The 23,116-nt window shown below is 44.5% G+C and overlaps 1 protein-coding gene across 4 annotated transcripts; it reads left to right on the forward strand.

Moving 5' to 3' along the window:
- Positions 1 to 232: 232 nt before the first annotated feature.
- On the forward strand, positions 233 to 22,555 carry Cnr1 (cannabinoid receptor 1). 4 transcript variants are annotated; one of them, XM_051161401.1, is made up of 3 exons: positions 1,774 to 2,458; positions 10,045 to 10,163; positions 21,029 to 22,555. In XM_051161401.1, the coding sequence occupies exon 3, from the start codon at positions 21,091 to 21,093 to the stop codon at positions 22,510 to 22,512; it is 1,422 nt and encodes a 473-aa protein (XP_051017358.1). In that variant the 5' UTR covers positions 1,774 to 2,458; positions 10,045 to 10,163; positions 21,029 to 21,090; the 3' UTR covers positions 22,513 to 22,555. The 4 variants fall into 4 exon arrangements, with proteins under 4 accessions (XP_051017349.1, XP_051017358.1, XP_051017341.1 ...); XM_051161392.1 differs by lacking the exons at positions 1,774 to 2,458; positions 10,045 to 10,163 and adding an exon at positions 233 to 537; XM_051161384.1 differs by lacking the exon at positions 10,045 to 10,163 and having other exon boundaries at positions 1,778 to 2,458.
- Positions 22,556 to 23,116: the final 561 nt, after the last annotated feature.

The following is a 23,116-nucleotide window of genomic DNA, read 5'->3' on the forward strand; positions in this document are numbered from 1 at the left end:
GGTAGTGCTGAGACTTCTCTCCAGAGGCTGGGAGGTGCCAAGAAAGAAAATCCTGCCCCAGACCTCCATTCTCAACCCTCTCCCCTCCTATCCTCATCCCCACCTCCCCCACCCCCCACCCCGTGCCTCAACCCTGGCTTTTGCTAGGACTCTGCTGTGAAGGTGAAATAACAACCTCTGAGAGAAAGGGACAGACTATAGATAAACACTCTTCCTCCTCTAGTCTTCAGAAAGACCTGTCCTTAAGCTGCAGATCTGTTGGAGGAGGCAAAGCAGAGCCCGTACTTAGGCAGCAGGTTTAAAGCCCAGAAGGCATCCCACATCCATCCAACCATCTCTCTCGTAATCATTTCTCCCTCTGTGGATGGGTCTGTCAGATCTTTGTTTATATTTACCTACAACTTGATTGCTTCAGCTGTGGACTCTCTCTCAAAAGGCCGTCTCCTGACATGGAAATAGAAAACTACTCTCTCTAGCGGGAGGCAGTCTCAGGGGCATTCAGCTCTGCAGGAAGCCTTTCTTCAATTCGACCTGTAGGTAGGAATATTTCAGACTTTCCTTCTCAGTGCCCTAATCTCCTCCCCGGATTCTGCAGCGTCCTCTACCCTCTACGTTCTTTCTTCCCCGAGGCTCACCCTTGGGATTCTTGTCACCAGATTCAAAATAGGGGCCCAGATACACGTTATGACTGCTTTGGCTCTGAGCTGGGGTAGGACGTCAGGGAAAATTGGGCGTGGGGGTGGGGGGGCCTTATGGGATGCTGTTTGGCCTAGACGTCCTCGAATCTGAGCAAGGCATCTTAAAATCAATGCCAAGCTGCTGCTACCCCGCGGGCCTAGAACTGACCGTTGTGTCTAAGGCGGCGGGTAGTGGGGGGGGGTCCCCTGGAGCCGACACGATGTGGCTCCATCAGGTGGAAACATTGCGGGTCGCCTGGACCCAACTCTCTTGGGAGAGAAAGAGGTCTAAAACGCAATTCCGTAGTAGCCACAAACGCCCGGGCCCCGGGGACCGGGCGGAGAATGGCCCTCTCCGCTGAAGCTGCGGGCTGACGTTCTTGTATAGGGTTGCAATTCGCCGTGATAAATGTAAAGACCAATTAAGGTTTGATCCGTGCACACAAGAGGCAGACGGCGACGGATAGTGGAACCAATTAACGAGCATGTCCCCTAATTCCTGCGGCGGCGGCCGGGCGCACCGCTGGTCCCCAGGCGCCCGCCCCAGAAGAGCCCCCGCCCGCCGCGGCGGCGTCTCCCCGCAAGCAGGAGGTGCGGGGAGCGCCAGAGCTGGGGAGGGGGCGCGGGCCGCCCACAGAGCTGAGCGCGTGCGGCCACTGCTGGAGGCTGGGCTTGCCCGAGTGGTCGCGCCGGCCAGCGCGGGAGGCGCCCGGGCGATGCCGTGCGCCCCGAGGGCGGAGGGCTGGTGGCCCCAGCCAGGTAGCTTAGGGCGCAAGGGCGGCGCGTAGGGGAGGGTCGGGCCGAGACCGCACCCGGCTGGCCTGCCTGCTGCCTTAGGTTCCTGGTCCCGGCTGCCCACTGCGTGACCTCCCGAGAGGTGCTGGCGCTGAGCAGCGCGCGTGATTAACGGCCCCGAGGTCGCGGGCAGTGAGGCACGCGTCCCCTTTGGCCTTGGCAGGGTGGGCGGGCGGCTGGGAGCAGGGCAGGGTCAGGCCGCAGGGTCCTCAGGACAAGGCGGTAGCAGAGAGTGAGGATGACACAGTGGGCGCCTAGCGCGAGGGCCCGCCCTCTCTGGACCCCCGGGCCAGTGCCACGGCGGGTACCGCGCCGCAAAGTTTGGAGCCGCGGGCGCCGCACGCCGGTCCCGCCCGGCTCAGATCCCTTGGCGGAGTCTCTGCTGCCGCCGCTGCCAGGGCAGGACAAAGGCTCATTAACACGTGATGGGACCACGCTTCATAAATGGGACTGGAGCGAGAGCGAGCCAGAGACAGCGCGCGAGCGGAGGGAGAGGCAGGGACCTGGAGCAGGGCGCGGCGACGGGCGCTCGTGCTGGCCCAGGCAGGCTGCCCCAGGCCGGCCAGCGCGGTCCGCGGGACGCCAGTGGGAGTGCTGGGGAACGAACCGGGCCTGCCAGAGCCCAGGGGCGCCGGTCCCGGGGGCTGTGGCGCACCGGTGCCAGAGGCCAGGGACGCGGGCGCGCAGACCGACTGACTTACTGACCGATCGCCGCAGGCACGCCCCACTCCACCCCGCCCCGCCGCGCCCCGCGCCGCCTCCCCTGCTGGCTCTCTGCCTCTACCTTCTCCACTTCTTTTCCGCCTCCGCCTCCTTCGGGCTCCCCTGGCGCCAGAGCCTTCGCCTGGCTCAGGCGGGAGCCCTAGCTGTCTGCAGAGCTCTCATAGAGTCGGGGGCAAATTTCCTTGTAGCGGAGAGCCAACCCCTTGGCTGGGCGACAGGTGCCGAGAGGGAGCTTCTTGCCAGTGGACCGGGGGATGCGAAGGGTAAGACCTGGCACAGTGGCGTTTGGGAATAGCTTTTTCGCCACCCGCCCCCTCGGTACTGGCCAGTGGTCCCCAGGTGTCCTGCACGGAGTTCGTGTTCCGTGTTCCAGGAGAGCAAATCGTGCATCGGTGGTGCTTACTTAGCTGTATAGTCCCGGCTTGTTAACTGTGGTCTGAGCTACTTCTGGAGGATTCTACCATTTACAATTTACTTACTGAATGTGTATCCTGCTATCTGTTTGTAGGAAATGTCTAATTGTGCATGTTTGAAAAACAGGCGCTTGAGTTGATGCTTGATGCCTTTTGACCATATCAGAACTAAGTCTTCCGGAGCAATACATGTCTCTGCACCAATTCTAGAAAACGACTCAACTGAAATATGAAATGCCATGAAAAGCAATCTTTGTCAAATAACGAACTTATGATGCAGAACGATAGCTACAGTAGTCATTTCTCTTTAAGGAAAAACTAATATGCATAGTATTGATACCTGTAATTGGATGTTGTAGGCGCGTGAAACTGAGAGCTGGCGTCAGGTGAATAAAGTTGATGCTTCGTTTTTTAAAAGACGTTTCTTGGTAAACCTTCCAAGCCATAAATGGAGCATCTCCTGAATGCTAATGTTTGCTACGTGATAGGTGAAAAAAAAAAACCTGTTATTTGGTCATTCAAAGTTTAAAGCAATATGCGTGTTTTTTTTTTTTTTTTTTGTAGTGCATGGTTTATCTTCCAAAGGTTTTAAAGAAATGAGGAAAATATAATATCTATTTATGAAATCCTCTATTTACTATTTTTAATTTTTTTCTTCCAAATAAGAGCTATTAGCTATTCCTGCCTTTGTTTATTTCTTGGCACATTAAACCTCCTTGGGCATTTAATCCAATAAGAGATTAGAGCAGATTTAGTGGTTTTAAAGATGTTGAGAGATACCTCTCTGGGTCCCCTAACTTCTCGTTTTTATTACTAAGTTAATTTCTTTGAACAATAGGAGAGGCACATGCTCAGAGGAGACTCAGTGGGCACTGATTATCTGTGGGGTCACTCAGACATCAGGCTGTTTGGCAGAAAATTGAGAAACTCAGAGCAACCGACCTTCGAGGTTCCCACAGGACTGGCCGATTTAAAGTGCTCTCTTCTAATCCCAGCTTTTGACAATTTGAAAGGGAGATGGAGCTGCTGATCGATTTTCCTCTGCCCCCCCCCCTTACATACCCCTCCTTGTCCAACTCAGTTATCAGCCATTTTATCAAAATGAAAGGCCACGAATAGTTTCTTAAGTGAGAGAAATAATTCTCTGATTGCATCCGCACAGGAACAGCATCCAGGCGCCTCTAGAATGCTAAGCAGCGCATGCTGCATGCTGTTGTTTGTAGGCACAACTAGCAGTTACTGAAGCTGGGAAAGAAGCTTCATGTTGAGATGGTGTATAAAAAAAAAAAAAAAAACCAACTAATTATTTTAGGTCATTAGGAGAACTTACTGTGAACAGGCTCCTTCATTGCTTCAAAAGATGTCTCCCATTAGGAGCAAGGAACACCCGAGGCTGAGGTATGTATGTATCCAGTGTCTGATGGGGGAGAGTTCATTGTGCTCTTGGTCCTACACGAGGGTGCGGTGATGCCACAGTGTGGAAACACTCACTTCTGACCTTTCTAAATGACTTATGCTTGCACACTCATTGTTAAGAACACAAATCTGCTGTTTCTGCCTCCAAATCTGAATGGCATTAGGGGCTGTGTGTAGAGGTGGGTGTTGTGACTAGAGCCTGTGTGTGTGTGTGTGTGTGTGTGTGTGTGTGTGTGTAAAGTTTTTGATTCCGGTGAAAATCAGATCTCATGGTGGAGCAGGGCCTTGGCTTTGTTTGCTCTCCAGTGTTTTCTGCTTTTTTTTTTTTTTTTTTTTCCTGTTACCCATCTCCCAGCGGACTGCGTTCCTTTCTGTCTTGCCTGGGAGCCTGCACTTCTCTAACAAGCCTAGCTGCAGGATCAGTGTGTTCTTTCTGGCATTTCAAAATGTTAAAATAGTGAAATTGTTAAATGTTACCCAGATGAAACTGCTGGGAATGAAATTCTCCAAAAGAACCACAGTATTTGTGACACGCCATGTATTACAGGCTATTCCAAAGGAAAACTCCAGGAATCGTTTTTATCTATTTTCCCAAGAAGAAGCAGCCCATTGATTTGTGTTGATAAGTGTTTAGTATGCTGTGTCAGCTTATTAATTACGAAAGCATAGCCTGCGAAACCCCTCAAAACACTCCATGACATCCTCCTTTGCTTTGACTTAGAATTAGCACTAACCACCAGGATATTAGACGGGTTCCCCAGTTGTCTTGTGTGAAGGTCTTTGAAATTAGAGTTAGAGTTAGATTTGCTATACAAGAACAAAGTATTATGAAATAGAACTTACACCAGCAGTTTAGAGTTCATGACACTTATTAAATGCTTCCTCCCAGAAAACAGTTGGCCTAATAAATAATTTCCCATAACTAGCTATTCAGGAATTTGCAAGGAGAAAAAAAGTAGCAAATTAAATTTAGACATACCAAATAACACCTGATTAGTCAAGAGCAATTTGATCATAGATTCTTGAATTTGGTTAGTGAGATGAAGTCTCTTCTTCAGGATGTTGCCTATTATTCTTGGTGTAATTATGTTAGTTTGGTTGCATAAGGAACACAGCTTGGCTTCCCAGTGTTTTAAAGAACGTTGGGTCGTCCCAGGTGAAGACTTGCCTATCTTATTTTGGTAGTCATCATTTCTAACGGAACTGATAGCGTGAAACTGGCCTTTGGGTTTAAATTATTTATAAATCTGTTCTTGCTGTAAACCTGGACTGCATACTTTTTGAAAAGCTACCAGGGCCAAGTCAGACTGTGCACCTGTATTTTCAGAGACCTGCAGTTCTGCTTATTTTTCTCTTGCTGGCTGGGAGATAATGAAATGAGCAAGAGGGGATAGAAACAGCACTTATGCTTTTGAACTCTGTATTTTCTACCCTCTTCCCCAAATCTCCAGTGATTTTTTTTACCATTATTGTGCTTATTAAAATGTTAACTTTATGTTATAACTGTACAGATTCTGTTTTGTGTGGGTTGAGACTTCAACACTTTGCCACTGAATTGCTAATTCTTTAATAACTATTTAATTCACTTATCTGTATGTTTTTAGGTTAGACTAGATTCATCTTATAAAGTTTACTTCAGATTCTAAAATATTTCCTGGACTAAAAAGAGTGATAAATGTCATCCAGAGCATCAATGCTCTCAAACACTATACTATATGGTTTTTAAGAACTGAATGTGTAGACACCTTTTTGTACATATGCATGAACAAAAGTTTTTTATGGCTGTGGACTATAGATAAAATTTAGGTACATTGCCTTTTTAGATATTTGAGAATGCCATTTTGATTTTAAGTGAGTACTGCAATTTTGGGAAAATGTTGAAGTTCAAAGCAGCTCTACAGATGGACCCAGAAGACGCCAAGCAAAGGGAAGTATTCACATTGAATCCAAACAAGGCTGTTTTGTTTTCCAGGGTAGGTGGGGATCTACTTCAGTCTTGTGTGTTCTGAGAATCTTGCACATACAGTAGGATGAGCAGCATCACATATGAGCACAAGTTTTATCGTAAACACCAATGGGTTTAAGACAGCCTTTTGCCAGTCTTGACGATTCATAGTTTTGGGATACTAGAACCATACCAATTGGCAGAGAGATCACAGAACGCCTGTTAGAGCAGCCCCCGTTTGCTTCATGTAACAAACATTATCATGTTATCACGAGGATGTTAAAACCGCAGGGTACATGAGAGTGGAAAAGGAGGGTTGACTTTGGTAGTGTTCATCACCTCTTACTGTTGTCCAATTCCTTCATGGTATGTGAATGTTCTCCTTGGGCTTGCCACATGGATGATAGGTGTGTTTGTAATAGGTGAGTAAGGATAAGTCAAAGCCATTCCTTGAATGCATCCCTCTGGTTACCTGTAATTTGGAGCAGAAAACATCTACTTGGGTTTCCTGGGTTGGGTTTCTTCCGCAAACAGGGTATTCTGGCAGAATAGAGGACATTCCACTACAGAATTTTCTCTAAACGTTCTTGACCTCGCTGTCATTGCTGCTTTCTCTATGTTTGAGGATTTCTCCACACAGATGAGTGTTGAACAATACAGGGACAGACTGACTTTCATAACTTAGTGGACCATGAAATTCTTGAAGACATGATAATGTTTGGTATATGAAGCAAATGGGGCTGTTTGGACATACAGTAGTTGAGTTTGTAAGGGTCTTCCGTCCTTCTTTCCTTCCTTCCTGTCTTTCATTTGGGGGGGTGTGGGTGGGGTGTGAGTGTGGATGGAGGAGGAACTGTTTGTTCCCCAAACATGAGCAAATGAGCCTGACATTTGTCCTGGCAGTGACCTGAGTTGTGTTCTGGCTTCAGCTGCAGAGATTTTTTATACACTGTTAAGAATACCTTGAAGTCTTGCTTTCTTTGTCTTGTTGTCATTTATTTTTGACTAAATGTGTTGGAACTCTTTGGATAAGAACTCTTGTTTTTCAGACAAGTGTGTGTTTGTTTGTTTTGTAATCTCTTTGCACTATCTGCATTGTATCTTATACTTTTGAGCAAGTTTTATAAAATAGATTTTTTCAGTTTTAGACAAGAAGACAGAGTGATTTTAATCTCCCCTTTTATAACTCAAGAGAGACTTTTCCCTTCCAAAATGTAGTATCTTAGCATTTAATGTGATGGTCCTACTCTTGCTTGCATTCTTAGTTGTGTATAGTTATGAAAGCTGAATAGATTTGATACTTTTGACTTGGCTCCTTACTACTTTTTTATCAACTCTAAGTAGCATTTAGTCAGTATTTGTTAACTCTAGGAGAGGAGGTGCAGTATAATTTTTTATATTTGATAATGTAATATCTATTTTTTCCTACTAGCAAATTCCATGCTATTGCTTTTTAAAGAAAAGCAAAGGCATCTTTCAGAGCTGTGCCAGGCAATCTGTTGTGGTGGTTTAATATACTGACAAGTGCTCTCACAAACTGTATATGCATATTTAAATATAATTAAAATACATCACAATTAAGATATCTAGTTTTTCAAAGTTTATGCTTCAATGAGATGACCCCTCTCTACTCTTTACCATTTCTTTATCTGTTATTTTTGAGCCAGACTTTTAAACAAGAAAATTGTAGTCAGTATGATAATTGAGTTGGAAGGAGTACTGCATTCAAATGCTGATAAATCCTAGTATGCTTTCAAAAACCAATAAAACTTTGTCTTTAATAAAGCCCTGCCTTTTTGGACATTTATACTTGGTAGTTTTACAGCTCTTATTTATATAGCAAGTAAATTAATATTCTAAAAATTGAGGTAGTATGCTTTGGCCATTTATATTTTTATTCAGCTTTCTTTAAAATCAAATTTATCTATTCTTGTAGGGACCACTCAGTTGAATACCGTATGACTATTTTTACTGGTTAAAGTTTCAACTAATTTCAATGTGTCACTTGCCAGAATTTGTATATTTTCTTTATCCTTTGCACAAGTGATGAGCAAGTACACATGAAGAGATAGAAAGGAAAGCTAGGAGGTTTAACACATAACTGAAGTTAAAAAAAAAAAAAAAAGAAGAAGAATTTTCAAAGAATTCTGTACTCCTGCTTCTGCGGGAATTTGGCTTTGGAAACATTCAGCTGCATTTAGAAGTAACATTTAGCTTCTCATAAAGCTAGGAGGGACAATAACAAAGCAATCTGGGATCCATTTCCATTGTAATACTTGGGAAATGGCTGCTCGGAGTTTATACATTTGAATATTTTTGGATATATTTCTACAAGCTCATAGCTCTAGGTACATAAAAAGATACCAGCTGTGGACTGGGTTGCTATCCTATGCCAGCAGCAAACATCCACAGTGAGTGTCTGCCTCTGCCAAGTCCCCATGGTCATTTCTTGTGACACATGACTTTATGGTTTGGCAGTAAAGAACAGAAACAAATGTTTCCCACATAAGAAAATAAGCTGAGGTGTTAATTTCTTTGACTTTCTAAAAATTCTTCTATGCTCAGCAATTACAGGTCTCTTCTCACTGTTGTTTAAAGAAATGTGTAATGGGTCCCGTAAAGCTGATCATAAGGCTTGGAAATAGAGTTAGGAGAAAAAAAAATAAAAGGGTTTCTTAATTTATAAATTGTTTGTCTACTGGGTCAGTGTGCATTACCTCTTGAAGTCACTTTCATTTACTGGATAAAATATGTGACAGGAAGTTTCCAGAAAAAGTCTAGAGGGCCCTGACTGTAGTCAGAACCTTGAGAGGTTCCCCAGCCTTGCTGTCATTTGCAAGGCTACTCAGAGTCTCTCTACTTGCTACTGCATTTGGCCTCTTTCAAGGGATTCGTAAGTTTACTCAGTGGTTCTTAGAGTTCAGAACTATTTCCTGGAGGCCTTGTTAACAGCACAGATGTGCCCAACTCTAGAGTTTCTAACGCTGTAGGGCCAAGCTGGGGGATGTGCATCCATTAGTTCCCAGAAGCTGCCCAGCTGCTGATTGGGAGAACACCCACTGGCTTGCTTGCTAAGCTCATGGAACATGGAGACCACTAGGTGACTTCTCAGACTGCTCTTCCTGGTGTGCAGTGGGTGAGCTTCCGGCTTGGCTCAGTCTCGCCTGCCTTATCAGCCTAGCACTTTTGTTGTTACACCATTCTTTACACACACTAGCAATTCCTTCCACGTCAGAATCTTGTGATTGTGTCACACGAAACCCAGAATGAGTTTGACCTTGAATGAACACAATGGCTTAAGAAATTCTGTACTTTCATCCAGTTTGCATGCTTCTAAATCACATCTTCATATTGTTTGTTTTTGCCACTGAAGCCTAGCACTTTCATGGCCGAGGAGGTAGCCGTTGGCATCTTGAAAGCACATTTTGGCTTATGCCTGATGTTGTTTGCACACGTGGAAAACGTCCCGAACATTTCAACTAAAGTAGCTAATACTTAAGTTTGTAGTTTAAAAAATAATGCTTAAAGGGAATCCTGAATTTAAATGACAATACAATTCTTTTAAAATTATTCCAGTGAGAGAATAATAATAGGGGAATTGAATAATTTAGAAATTTTCCTTATTCTCAATGAATATGAATATTTGAATTAATATTTGCTTCTCGTAAAATATTTCATAATAGTCCTGATAATAAAAGAAAATAGTTTCCATTCATTTTTGTCTCAGAATTAGCTATGATCTGTGTTGATGATTTCATGTTTGCAAGTCAGAAAGCTAAATAGTTCAAAAATAGAAATTAGTTTATTAGAGTTGATGCTGAGCTCCTAAGACCTCCCATTTCAGTATCTCTTGGCATAAACATATTTGTTTTTAGGAGAACTTTCTTTACAAATTCCTAATTACTTTCTTGAGGCAAAATTCCAAATATTTAAAATTAATTTTTGTTAGTATGTTGAATTTTCTCAATGTCTGTACCTCAGAAAAGTAATTAGAAATTTAATTTTTGTAGGCAGCAGTAATAACAAATTTTAACCTCCATGACATATTTTCTTCTTTATATTTTAATTAATTCAGCTGTAACTTCATGAAATCTTGCAGTAGGAGAAGCTGCTCAACCAAAGCGAGAGCTGTGCCCAGTGAATGGAATAACAAATTGATTCCCAGGGGCTTATAAAAGCCACTCTATCCAGTGGGTGAGTTTTCACATAACTTCTCCTGACAGACCCGAAAAATCAGTGCTTAGCATTTGTTTGGAAAGGCAAAACATCTAATATAAGAGCACTTCTATATGTCTTTAAAAGTGTACCGGAAGTGAGTCCTTTCAAGGCTGTGTATATTACAAGGATCTCTGCCAGGTGGTTGACTGTTATAGTTTATATTAGAGTGAACAAGAGTCAGAGTAAAAGTGGGCACCCAGTCATTGCTTATGATGTCTGCTCACCACTCTCTACAACCTAAGTCTGCTTCTGAGAGGTTCTGAGAGAAGAGTCACTCTGATAGGTCATCATTGGTACCATTTAGGTCATTATTGGCATCTTACACCTTTTCAGGGTGTGTGTGTGTGGGGACATTTGTATGAGACCAAGACTAGCATTTAATCTCCTAATGGCTGGTTGGCTTTACACTGAAGGCAACTATTTACCCTTGAAAGCCATTCTGTTAACTGAGAGTTGCCATGTTATCAATGCATGGTAGCACCCACTTGCTAGCCTGCTCTGCACCAGGTACTGAGCCAGCCAGAGGGCCTGCAGGGAGAGACTGCTACAAGATGGCTCAGCATTGCCCACAGTTTCTTCTGGGAGAAATCCTCAAGGCAGAGTTCACACTCTCTAAAACCCAAATCCCATTATTTTAGCTGTGGGAAGGGTAGGCATAGGCGTAGGCTTTATTTGATGTGTGGGCTGGAATAGAGTATTGTATTCTTTGATTTCCTTACTCAACCCATAGGTAAATGTCAAACACTTCAGAGTAATACACTGTAGAAAAGGCTCATGGCTTTGAGTATAATGTCTCTGCCAGGCACAGAGCACATGCCTAATAGAAATGTGCTAAATGGGCCATGTGAAGGCATGGAGTATCCACCAACCCCATTCTGCAGCCACACAGCTGATGCACATGCTAAGAGTCTAACTATCATTCGTTTTGCAGGAGCATAAAGTTTACGTAATTCGTCATTGTTGATTCAGCTCAGAACTTGGGAATTAGCCTTAGGGATTTCCTCTGTGCTTAAGAAAACTCCACTGTGTCTCTGTGTAGGGAGTGGCTGCTTCAGGCTCTGTTTACTAACAGCTACCGGGTCTTGTTCTAAAGTGAGGTGGTGTGAGAAAGGTGTCAGACGTGGAGGTGGCCTCTTCATGTCGCCGTCGTGGTGCACAAAAGTGTCATTGCCATCCAACAACCCTTGTAAATTGACTAATGAGGGACACACACACACACACACACACACACACACACACACACACACAAATCCCATCATGCGTAATTAAAAACAGTAGTGACAAAGGTGACTTAGATTTTATTTATTTGCCCACAGTCCTTTTTAATCAAGGTGCTGCTCCAGATACAGGGATTATAGCATGCCATTGTTTGCTATGCTTGTCTCTGAAGAGCATTGGGCAAGGATGCTTTGAAGGTAGTTGGGGAACCTTTCTACTGTCCTTGGATTGTCTGTCCTTTCAAATTTTAATTGTTCACCGAGGAACCTTTCTGATGTACTGCTTATGATGTCTCCTGCACAAACCAACTCTTTTATTTCACAGAGAGGAGGAGGGGGAGAGAAGGGGGAGGGAGAGGCAAGAGGAACGGGAGGGGGGAAGGGGAAAAGAGGAGGGAAAGGGGAGGGAGGGAACAGGAAAGAGGAAGGGGAAGGAGAGGGAAGAGGAGGGGGAGGGAAGGGGGGAGGGGGAAGGGGGAGGAAAGGGGAGGGGAAGGAAGAGGGAAGGAGGAGGGGGAGGGAAGGGGAAAGGGGGAGGGAAGGGAAAAGGAAGGGGGGAGGGAAGGAGGAAGGGTGGGGCTTATGTGGTGTTTCCTGGACCACAGCTTGAGGAGCTTCTGGGTTATAGATAAGCATTGAAGTTTTACATTACCCTCCCAAAACATTTGCTGCTGGAGGCTTTAGGGAAAGCTTTTGTGGTGAGCCTCAATTGCCCTCATGCAGAATGGGGATTGTAATACTATTTGTTCCTCATAAATTCTAAGGAAAAATAATGTGTCATTCAAATTATTCTTTAGGCAAGGATTTAGGGAAATTCAGATTTTTCTTTAATATGCATTTATTCATCTGAATCTAAGATTTGAAGCCAAAGAACATATTTGGCTTTTCTTTAGACTTAATTTTTATGCTCATGGATTCAAAGTGAAAACACCCCTTCATCTGTGGATGAAAGGAAGAAAAACTGAAAGCTATGCTACACACTTGACATTATGTAAAGTATTTTAAATCGTTGCTGTGAAGACCTTGATAATGAACTGTAAAGATAAGAGCCCATTAGCAGGGTTCTACATATTTTGTGGTCTAGAATAATATATTGCTTTCTACTTTTAATGAGAAAACCTTGTGTATAAGGTAAAGACAGCCTATGAAGCCAGCATTGGATCGAACATTGCACATTCTTTCCTGGGAGAAGGTGTCCTTCTGTAATAGCCACACTCTTCCCAGGCTGTGGAAGATACATCTCTTTGACAGAAAAGGTCAAAGCACTTAGTAGGAGCAAACATCCAAGCCACAGAGTAGAGAGAGCTAAATGGTAAACAGAAATTATCTCCCAAGCCAACAAGTCATTTCACTATATTACTTGCTCACCTCTGTGGATGGCTTTTCTTGTAACATTGTCACCCCACAGCGCTTAAGCCTATGTAATTTCAAGGCGTCATTTTCTTGAGCCCTGCAATTAAAATTTAACAAGCCTTTAAGTGTTAAATAATAGGGCATATTTAACACTAAATTTGCAAGAAAATATAGCCTTGTTAGTATCTTAATGTCACTAGTTCATACTAATTGATATATTTTTAAGGGGGAAAAAAGCCTAATACCTTTGTTAGTAAAGAATAGACCAGGGAAAATAGTGTGTTTAATAACTTCAATTTTTCTTTTACAAAATATATGAAAAGCCAAAGCTTTGAGACCAGTCAAGCATTACCAGCAAATGGAATTTTTTAATATATAGAGAAAAAGGAACTGACATTAACATAAGGAAGAAGTATTAGCTATTTTTGCCTGAATTATCAGGATAATTAAGTCAATTCTTTATTTGCTTAGCTGTAGGAGATGATGGAAAGAGTGGCCAAGCCACTTTGATACTTCCAAACCATTGTGAGTGGTAGGTAAGCATAGGAGAGGCTGTTGCTTGCTTGGTGGGTTACGCTGCTGCTCTCTCTGTGGAGGGCATAACTTAGACCTGATATACTTATAGTAGCCAACTAAAACTTTTCCCCTGCTAACTTTGGAGAAATAGATTATCAAGGTACTGATGTTTACCGGACTTATTCCCGGAAGTGATCGGGAAAAATAGCAAATATATCCACCGTGGTGACCTCCTTTCTTTTTGAGCCCTCCATGTGTGACGCTTTGCTGAGGCCACCCAAGCAGAGAAACAAGGAAGTAGGGAAACGGCAGAGTTAATTTTAAGCAAGGCCCCTAGATGGCCACATTTGGTCTGGACCCTGCCAGTTCAGACAGTATGAGCTTGAGATGGTCTCATTTAGGCATTTATAAACTTAGAATATCAGCGAATATTAATGGTATGCCAGCGTGATCTATAACAGTGTCAGGCACACCCTTCCTTCTGATGCCTTTAGAGCTTTCTATGGCCACACTCATACAAACTGCAAGGAGTAAATACCAACCTCTTACCTTTTAGTGCCAGAGACATTACTCAGGTCAGAATTAACAAGAATTTTAACCTAGATGCAACAGTGATGGGCATCTAAATTGTAATGAGGTCCTTCTTTTTTTTTTTTTTAAGATTTAGTTATTTATACAGTCTTCTACTTGCATGTACCTCTGCACACCACAAGAGGGCACCAGATCTCATTACAGAGGGTTGTGAGCCACCATGTGGTTGCTGGGAATTGAACTCAGGACCTCTGGAAGAGCAGTCAGTGCGCTTAACCTCTGAGCTATCTCTCCAGCGCCCATGATGGCCTTCTTAAAACAACCAAACAACAACAACCAAACAGTCTCCAAAGTAACTGGTGTTAAATTATACAGACAGATTGTCCTGTCCATTAAGAAGAGACTTGATACCCTATGAGCATATACAGGGGTAGGAGGTCCTCCTCAGTCACAGTCATAGGGAAAGGGAGTAAGGGGAAAATGGGAGGGCAGGAAAGGGAGGATACAAGGGATGGGATAACAATTTAGATGTAATATAAATAATAAAATATATTTAAAATAAATAAAATAAATTATACGGATAGAATTAGCAACATTTGAGATTTTGGTTTCAAGCTTATAACCAGAAGTGTGGATAGCTTTTGTTAGTGTTTCGATTTCTTTGCTGTTTTAATTTAGTGATAGTGTCCTGCTGTGGTAGCCTAGGTTGGATTCACGGTCCACCTGTTTCATCTACCCGAGTGCCAGGATTACAAGCATGAGCCCTCACAGCCACCTTTACGCGTGTGCGTTTTATACTCGTGGTGGCTACAATGTTGAAAGTCTCCATGCCGTCGCCATTCTCATAAAATGCCTTTGCTGATACCGTAGTCAGCTTGTTGATAGTATGTTTTCTTCCTGGGGGGAAGACAGAGTGGAGATGCAGGTGTACACACAAGGAGAGGGGACAAGAACAGATGGTACTAACGTAAGAATTGAAGGAGGTTTTCCTAAAATAATAGATTCAATACATCTAAACATTTTTATTATTGTTACTATGAAGGCATGCTTTCTAGATTAAGTTGTTAGGAAAATTGAGTTGCTATTCAATTCTTCTTTCACTGTAACTGCAATAAGCCCCAACTGCTTCTTTTATAGGCACACCTACACATCCTGTTAGAATTTCCAATTATGATTTTCCATTAGCAAACAAAAACAAAATTAATGGCAGCTTCACACCCCCCCCTCAAGCCTAAGCTATATTGCTAATGAACTCTCAAAGAAAACTCTCCATGCAAAAATAATAAGGTGGAAATTGCTGCAGTAATCCAAATGCAGACGTAAAGGAAAGACTTTTAGAGATGCAGGAAAACACTTTTTCTCGTTAGCTTCTGCAATAGCCTGTGTACAGTGGTGTTCTGACATCCTAAAATTCACAAAGTCTGTGTATTTTAAACTCTTCTGTGACTTATATTGGACAGACACAATGGCTCATAGGCACCAGACTGTCTCTGGCTTAGATTTAGCATCCTGTTGTCACAATGAAAGTGGCTGCATCACCACGGCCATTGTCATCTTAGATGCTGATCATAAATGGTGTAAGCTGCAGGACATTTCTGAGTTCTGATCCCCTGTCCGTCCCTGAAGAATCTTAACTCTTTCCGATGCTGGCCATAGGTGCAATCCTTGGGTCCATGCCTGTAGGCAGATTTACCTGAAGGGCCTGGGATAGGGAATAGTGATTTATTAGGAATTGTCATTAATAACTATTGTAATGCCTTCAATTACATTTTAAAGGGTAGATAAGATTTGAATATACAATGCAATGTAGTTACTATTTAAACCTTAAAATAGACATAATGTTACAGCAGAGATCCTGAAGTCCTTGGAACATGTATCTCCCTTTGCGCTCTGAATAATTGACTAAGTGTCTAATGGCCTCTTTTTTGCCTGGAGAGTCAGGTAAGAAATAAAAGCCTGAACATCACTGTCTTAGTTTACTGATAGAATGTCAGTAAGCTTCCTCAAGTGCCTAAATACAGTTGATATGCCATTAAGACGCCTCCTCGGCATATGTGCTCTCTCTGACCCGTACTTATGTTCTGATACAAGGATACAACTAAATAAGCAGCCTGAAAGTGAATTAAGATAATGCATTTTCTTGAAATATAATTAGCATATAATGTAGTAATTAGTACATATTGCATATCCTTGAAATGCAGTTAGTATGTAGTATGTAGTGATGAGTCATCAGTCATCCTGGGTAGTGAGGACAGTAATGCATATTGAAGACTTACTTTGGTGCCAGGTCTAAGTATGATTTATTTTGAGTTGATTTTTCATGACAGTCGTGTGATTTAGGCATCGCTGTTATTATCCCTAGCTTGTGGATGAAACACCAAGGCTAACCACCATCAACTGTTTGAGTAGATGTGGCCTGACAGCCACGCAGGTCTGTCAATTTCTATAGCACAGCTTTCTCTCCGTACACTAGGGCTTGGCTGATTGGAGTCCGCTGGGGAAACAGGAAAAGAGAGCCCTGTCTGAGCTTAGAAGGAGGACCACAATGGTTAAAAGTGGGAACTCTGGACTCACACTTTCCAGTGTGCAGCTGCTGGCTACTTTCAGCTCTTGAAATAAGGTCCACACCCCAGGCTCAGCCCCAGCTCCACCGCCCACTAGGGGGTCTAATGGTATATTATTTACCTCCTCTGTGCCTTTCCTGCAAAAATTGCCTCATATGCCATTGTAGGAATAAAATGAGCTGATAAGTGTAAAAGCCTCAAAGAGCCCTCCTGCCCATAATACGCTTTCTGTGTGCCTAAAGGGAGGGGGAAGATTAGTGATACTTAAGGGGTACACCTGATTATAGAGGCCAAGAAGGAGGTGGTGTCACAGGAAGTCCAAGCTAAGAGTTAAGATGGCTAGAAAGATTACTTGCAATAGCATTAGCAGCGTGAAAAGTACAGTGGCTAGCATTAATTCATGGCAGCATTATCTGCGTTAAGAAAAGATAGTAAAGCCCTAAGGCCCCCATCAATAAGGGGCTGATCACATTCATCTACCAGACCCTTAGGGCAGCCAGAGAATGAGGTACGCTTTGAACTAGCATCAAGCCGCCTTCATTATATACTAATTGTACTTATAAATGGGAAAGCGATACAGTACATGCAAACATTTTTCTAAAGAAGTAGAGAGGTGGTAGACGCACACACACACATGCAAACACACACATGTGCGGAGACGCACTTGCGTGTGAGTGTGTACGGACTCCCTCTAGAAAGAGTAACAGGAACCTCCTTAGTTCTGAGAGATGTACTTCTAAGACACAGGTGGTGGTGGTGGGGGCTTCGCAGTATAGCTCTCTGCACCCTGTGAATTTGAACCTTGCAAATCAATGCATAACACACATAATTTGAGAACTTTCAAAAGCTAGCCTCTGACTGGGGAGAGTGAAAGGCTAGCTGCCTTAAAGGAGATCCCTGAAGGGTAGGACCATAGATGCTTATGATCTGGATGAACAGCCAGATGACTACCGAGCAACCATTTTCTTTCATTTTGAGAAAAGGAAATACAGACTAGATCACTTTAAAAATATCTCAGGTAATGGAATTCCACTGCCATCTTATTAGATTCGGGCGAGCGTCTCCCAGAGATCCCAGCTCCCTGCTGTCCAGACTATCGGTGGCCGTGAAGTACAGCATTCCATTTGGAAACTGCATTCTGGTTGGGGCAATAGATGTGCAAACCTGGGCTTAGATGATGTCCTGAGGCTGATGGCAGAAGAAGCTGGCAGGAGAGCTTGTTAAGCCTTCTGGCACAGGAGTAGCCCTGGCCCCAGTCTAGGAAGACGCCGCTAGCATACAGAAGACTTTGCATGTGAGCAGCTTGACAGAGAGGGGGACAGGAGGAAGGTGTGACAGTCTGAGTGTATATTTTAAGGCCAGTGAGTCACCTTCCAGAGTTGGAGACTAAGCATTGACTTGAAGAAATGCCGCAATGTCCCTTTAATTGTGGATAAAGGTTTTTATATGTAAATTGATGAGTTGTTCAAGAAACACGTTTGCAAAGTACAATAGTTGACTCAGAAGGTAAGGATACATAAAGCATTGTTACTGAAGAAATAATCATGCGAGAAAGGATATGATTGACAGATAGAACCTGGGAACTTACGGAACCCCAAGAGTTACTTGCAACCAGGCCGAGGCTGGAAATTCAAGAGAGATACTCTTTAGTAGAGGAGCATTGGCCACCAACTGTGGTCTCATCTCTGTATCCTTCCTGCCTACAGCTTCAGCAGCTGCCCTTTGCCTCTAGGCCGCCGTCCAGAGTTGGTTGGACTTAGCCTGCTAACTGGATTCAGTGTTGTTGTGTGTGCTTTGTGCCTCTGGCCAGGCAGTCACTGATCTCATGTGGGCCTTGTGGCTTGACAGTCCAGGGATGGTGTGCAGCACTACCCAGACAAAGGGAGAAATCTCACTGGCCTGAGTGATAGGAAGAGTAACCCACAGAGGCTCTAGGCATCCAGAGTGTCACTGGAGCAGCTGTACTGCTGACCTGACAGGGTGAGTGGGCGAGCCAGCCCTTTGGCTCACCTGTCACAGAGCCCCAGGAGCTCTCACCATCACTGCCCACCTTGTTTCTCTTAGCACAGCTGCCTATGGCACAGCTCAGGATTGCAGACGTGGGCTGCATGTAGGCCCCTCGCTTAGAATACTGATAACCCCCACCCAAATAGACCTCTATTTTGAGCACATGTGTATTGACTTGTTGGGTGAGAAACTTTGATCCATTGTCTTTCCTATCTCCATGGTGAGATTCCTTCACTTATTTTAGGTAGAAAAGAGCTGTCCTGGCTTTATTTGAAGAGAATAAAATCAGCCAGACAACTGAAATGTAAACGTCCTTCTGCGTGCTGTGCATTGTGCTGCGAATTAAATGCTAAGATAGATAAGATTCCCCAGTGAATTCCTTGCTGAACTTTCTCTGGCGCCTGGGAACAAGAAGCAGACCAGGTAAATGCTGTGGTCTAACGGTTTCATGATTCTGAGAGCCCCAAGGATGGGGCTTCATCTGAGCATTGGAAGCAATGAGCTAAAGGGAGTAGGAGTGGTGAGGGTCGGGGGTCTCAGTCAGGCAGGGCTAGGAGAGGAGTGTTAGGGCCGAAGAGAGGGGCAGTGAGAAACCCAGCATGGAGGAAGTGAGTTCGTCTTGGATAACTAAACTCTATGTGGGACAGACAACGTGGGGAGAGGCCGTACTGGAGAGACCAGGGCTGGATCAGGGAAGGGCTTTGTACTGACCTGCACCAGGGAAGCTTGTTGGTGGATGGTGGAAGAGGTGTACTCCGGCAGAGCATATGTGAGAGGGTCAGAATGGCCGGTGCTCAGCTGGTGTGTGGCAATGATCAATGCTGAGGCCAGCGAAGCTGCTCATGAGGCTTGTGCTCTGATCCTGGGAAGCAGGGGTGAGGCTCGGACTTGGGGACAGCAGAGTCCACAGGGGGAGGGTCACACTTACCATTTTATGCCTGCCCCAAATTACTTCTGCTTTTAAAAAAACTGTGGAACTGCTGGGGCAGTTACCCTTGCCTGGACGTGCTGAGGTAGCTGGCCTTCTGCTAGATGTCAGACTCCATGTGGCCTTGATGCTGTTAAGTGTCTGGTGAGGTGCCTGGTGTGCCATGGGTGCTCTTATCATTTAGTGAATGGGCAGTATATTAGTAAGTGGACTATCTTGACAGGCTCTCTGTTTTAGCAGAAAGACTTAGACTTTTTTTCAAAGGGTAATAGCTTTCTAATATGTATCATACATATTAGTAACAAATGACATTGATAAGTAAAATACTAAAACTTAAAGTTATTTAATTATTATATGTGTCAGCCAGGCATGGTGGCGCACGCCTTTAATCCCAGCGCTTGGGAGGCTGATGCAGATGGATTGCTGTGAGTTCGAGGCCAAGCCTGCTCTACAAAGTGAGTCTAGGACAGCCAAAGCTACACAGAGAAACGCTGTCTCGAAAAACCAAAAAAGAAAAAAAATAATTATTATATGTGTCACCCTGTATTTGTAACAGTTTGTATAATCCAAAGACACAAATAACCATTTCTTAAACATTTACAAATGGTGAAATTAGTTCTCTTGCTATCTATGTTGAAAATAACCCCAAATTGCCTGACTTAGAGTTGAAGTGTCTATCACGTTAGTCATCCCCGTTTATAGAACTATCTCTTCGGAAAGTACTGGTCACCACCAGGGAGGGCTATCTCCTGTCCCTTGTGTCAGCACACTAAGGGGCAGCTCTCCTGAAGTGCCCCCCCCCCCCGGTATCACCACCTTCCTCACGTTAACCTTGGAACTCCATAAGCCTCTGTGTAGATGTTTCTGACTTTCCTTACTTGGTTGGCATAACCATTTTTCTAAGTTCTTTTCAGCCATGCTGTGACCTCAATCTCCCTTCCTCTAGGTAAGGAAACATGCCTGGTGGAGCACACCTGTGCACTGTGGTCTGACGGAGCACAGCTGTGCACCGTGGTCTGGCAGAGCACACCTGTGCACCGTGGTCTGGCAGAGCACACCTGTGCACCGTGGTCTGGCAGAGCACACCTGTGCACCGTGGTCTGGCGGAGCACACCTGTGCACTATCATCTGGAGGAGCACACCTGTGCACCGTGGTCTGGCAGAGCACACCTGTGTACCATCATCTGGAGGAGCACACCTGTGCACCATGGTCCAGAGCTATCTCTGGCTGTCATACATTAAACTGGACAGCTCATCACTTGATTGTATACTGTCGTGTTTAGTTGTCTTGCCTATTCAGTCTTACCAGTCTTTCAAGGCATCTCATAGGGCAGGTATGGTGTACCCAGCCACATCATCACAGATCGCTATATACTTGATGGTAGAAGCTTAGGGGCCAACACTTGCCATAAGTGCAGAGTGACATTTCTATCATTGAACTTGGTACATTTGACTGTAGAGCTCCATGCAAGACTCACTGACTTTGGTTCAAAGACATAAAGAAATGGGAACCACGTGTCTTCTGTGTGGCACTCCATCCCCTAATATTCTTTCAGAGGGGCGGGGCGGGGGAGCTCTTAGCTGAACTGACCCATTGTATCGATTGAACCTTTGTGGTCGGAGGTGACAGCAGTTTTATGGAGCCTAGCATTCTGCTTGTTACTCTCCTGGTTTTCTTAAGTACTCAGCTTTGCTGTTGTTGTTGTCTGTTTTCCCTCCCGCTAGGATTCCCTCCTGGCGTCTCTTCCTCAGTCACTTTGAGCCTGGCCTAATTCAAGTCTGAGGTTATGAAGTCAATCCTAGATGGCCTTGCAGACACCACCTTCCGCACCATCACCACAGACCTCCTCTACGTGGCCTCAAATGACATTCAGTACGAAGACGTCAAAGGAGACATGGCATCCAAATTAGGATACTTTCCACAGAAGTTTCCTCTGACTTCCTTCAGGGGTAGTCCCTTCCAAGAGAAGATGACAGCGGGAGACAACTCCCAGTTGGTCCCAGCAGTAGACGCAACAAACATGACAGAATTCTACAACAAGTCTCTCTCATCATTCAAAGAGAATGAGGAAAGCATTCAGTGTGGGGAGAACTTCATGGATATGGAGTGCTTTATGATACTGAACCCCAGCCAGCAGCTGGCCATCGCCGTGCTCTCCCTCACGCTGGGCACCTTCACAGTTCTGGAGAACCTGCTGGTGCTGTGCGTCATCCTGCACTCCCGCAGTCTCCGGTGCAGGCCTTCCTACCACTTTATCGGTAGCCTGGCGGTGGCCGACCTCCTGGGAAGTGTCATTTTTGTCTACAGCTTTGTTGACTTCCATGTGTTCCACCGCAAAGACAGCCCCAATGTGTTTCTGTTCAAACTGGGTGGGGTGACAGCCTCCTTCACGGCCTCTGTGGGCAGCCTGTTCCTCACGGCCATCGACAGGTACATATCCATCCACAGGCCGCTGGCCTATAAGAGGATCGTCACCAGGCCCAAGGCCGTAGTCGCCTTCTGCCTGATGTGGACTATTGCCATAGTAATTGCTGTGCTGCCCCTCCTGGGCTGGAACTGCAAGAAGCTGCAATCTGTTTGCTCGGACATCTTCCCGCTCATCGATGAGACCTACCTGATGTTCTGGATTGGGGTCACCAGCGTGCTGTTGCTGTTCATTGTGTATGCGTACATGTACATCCTCTGGAAGGCCCACAGCCACGCAGTCCGCATGATCCAACGCGGAACCCAGAAGAGCATCATCATCCACACATCAGAAGACGGCAAAGTACAGGTGACCCGGCCCGACCAAGCCCGCATGGACATTAGGCTGGCTAAAACCCTGGTCCTGATCCTGGTGGTGCTGATCATCTGCTGGGGCCCTCTGCTTGCCATCATGGTGTACGATGTCTTCGGGAAGATGAACAAGCTCATCAAGACAGTGTTTGCCTTCTGCAGTATGCTCTGCCTGCTTAACTCCACCGTCAACCCCATCATCTATGCTCTGAGGAGCAAGGACCTGAGGCATGCTTTCCGCAGTATGTTCCCTTCATGTGAGGGCACGGCACAGCCTCTAGACAACAGCATGGGGGACTCAGACTGCCTGCACAAGCACGCCAATAACACAGCCAGCATGCACAGGGCCGCGGAAAGCTGCATCAAGAGCACTGTTAAGATCGCCAAGGTGACCATGTCTGTGTCCACAGACACGTCTGCCGAGGCTCTGTGAGCCTGCTGCTTTTGTGGCTGCACAGGAAAGGAAATCCTTCTTTCTTTCTTTCTTTCTTTCTTTCTTTCTTTTTTTTTTTTTTTTTTTAGCTTAAAATTTAGAAGTCTGTTGTCTCATCAGTTACACACACACACATATATATATATATATATTTTCTAAGTTTACTGTGGTTAGTAAGATAGTGACTGTTACTGTGCTTACTTAGTTTGATGCCATTTCAGTAGTTTAGGTACTTAAACTCCATCCCCCAGGGGTTTACAGTGAAGAAAGCCTATTACTTCAGTTGCTCAACAGTCCTTCAAAGTCTCTGACATAGAAGGGAAAACTTTGGCTTCAAAATCTGAAGTCTAACTATCCATAGACAAATGCCATGAAATGAGTAATGCCTTTGTAACCACAATTTTCATGATGACATGGTATGTGTCTGTCCATAGCATTAAAAAAAAAAAAAAAAGAGTACATTTTTACAATAGGTATAGTGCTAAAGTAGAGATACTTCGTACAATGTTTTATGTCTGTGAGTTCTGTGTCAGTGTTTACTGTGCCATTTTTGTCTAGCTTAGCCAAGCCAGAATGTAGCCCTCATAAGAGCAATTGCATACAG

Source organism: Acomys russatus, chromosome 2, assembly GCF_903995435.1.
Source record: "Acomys russatus chromosome 2, mAcoRus1.1, whole genome shotgun sequence".
Lineage (NCBI taxonomy): Eukaryota > Metazoa > Chordata > Mammalia > Rodentia > Muridae > Acomys > Acomys russatus.

What these genes read in the sequence shown, in the direction of transcription:
- Cnr1 (XM_051161392.1), top strand. Translation starts at nt 21,091, where the DNA reads ATGAAGTCAATCCTAGATGGCCTTGCAGACACCACCTTCCGCACCATC.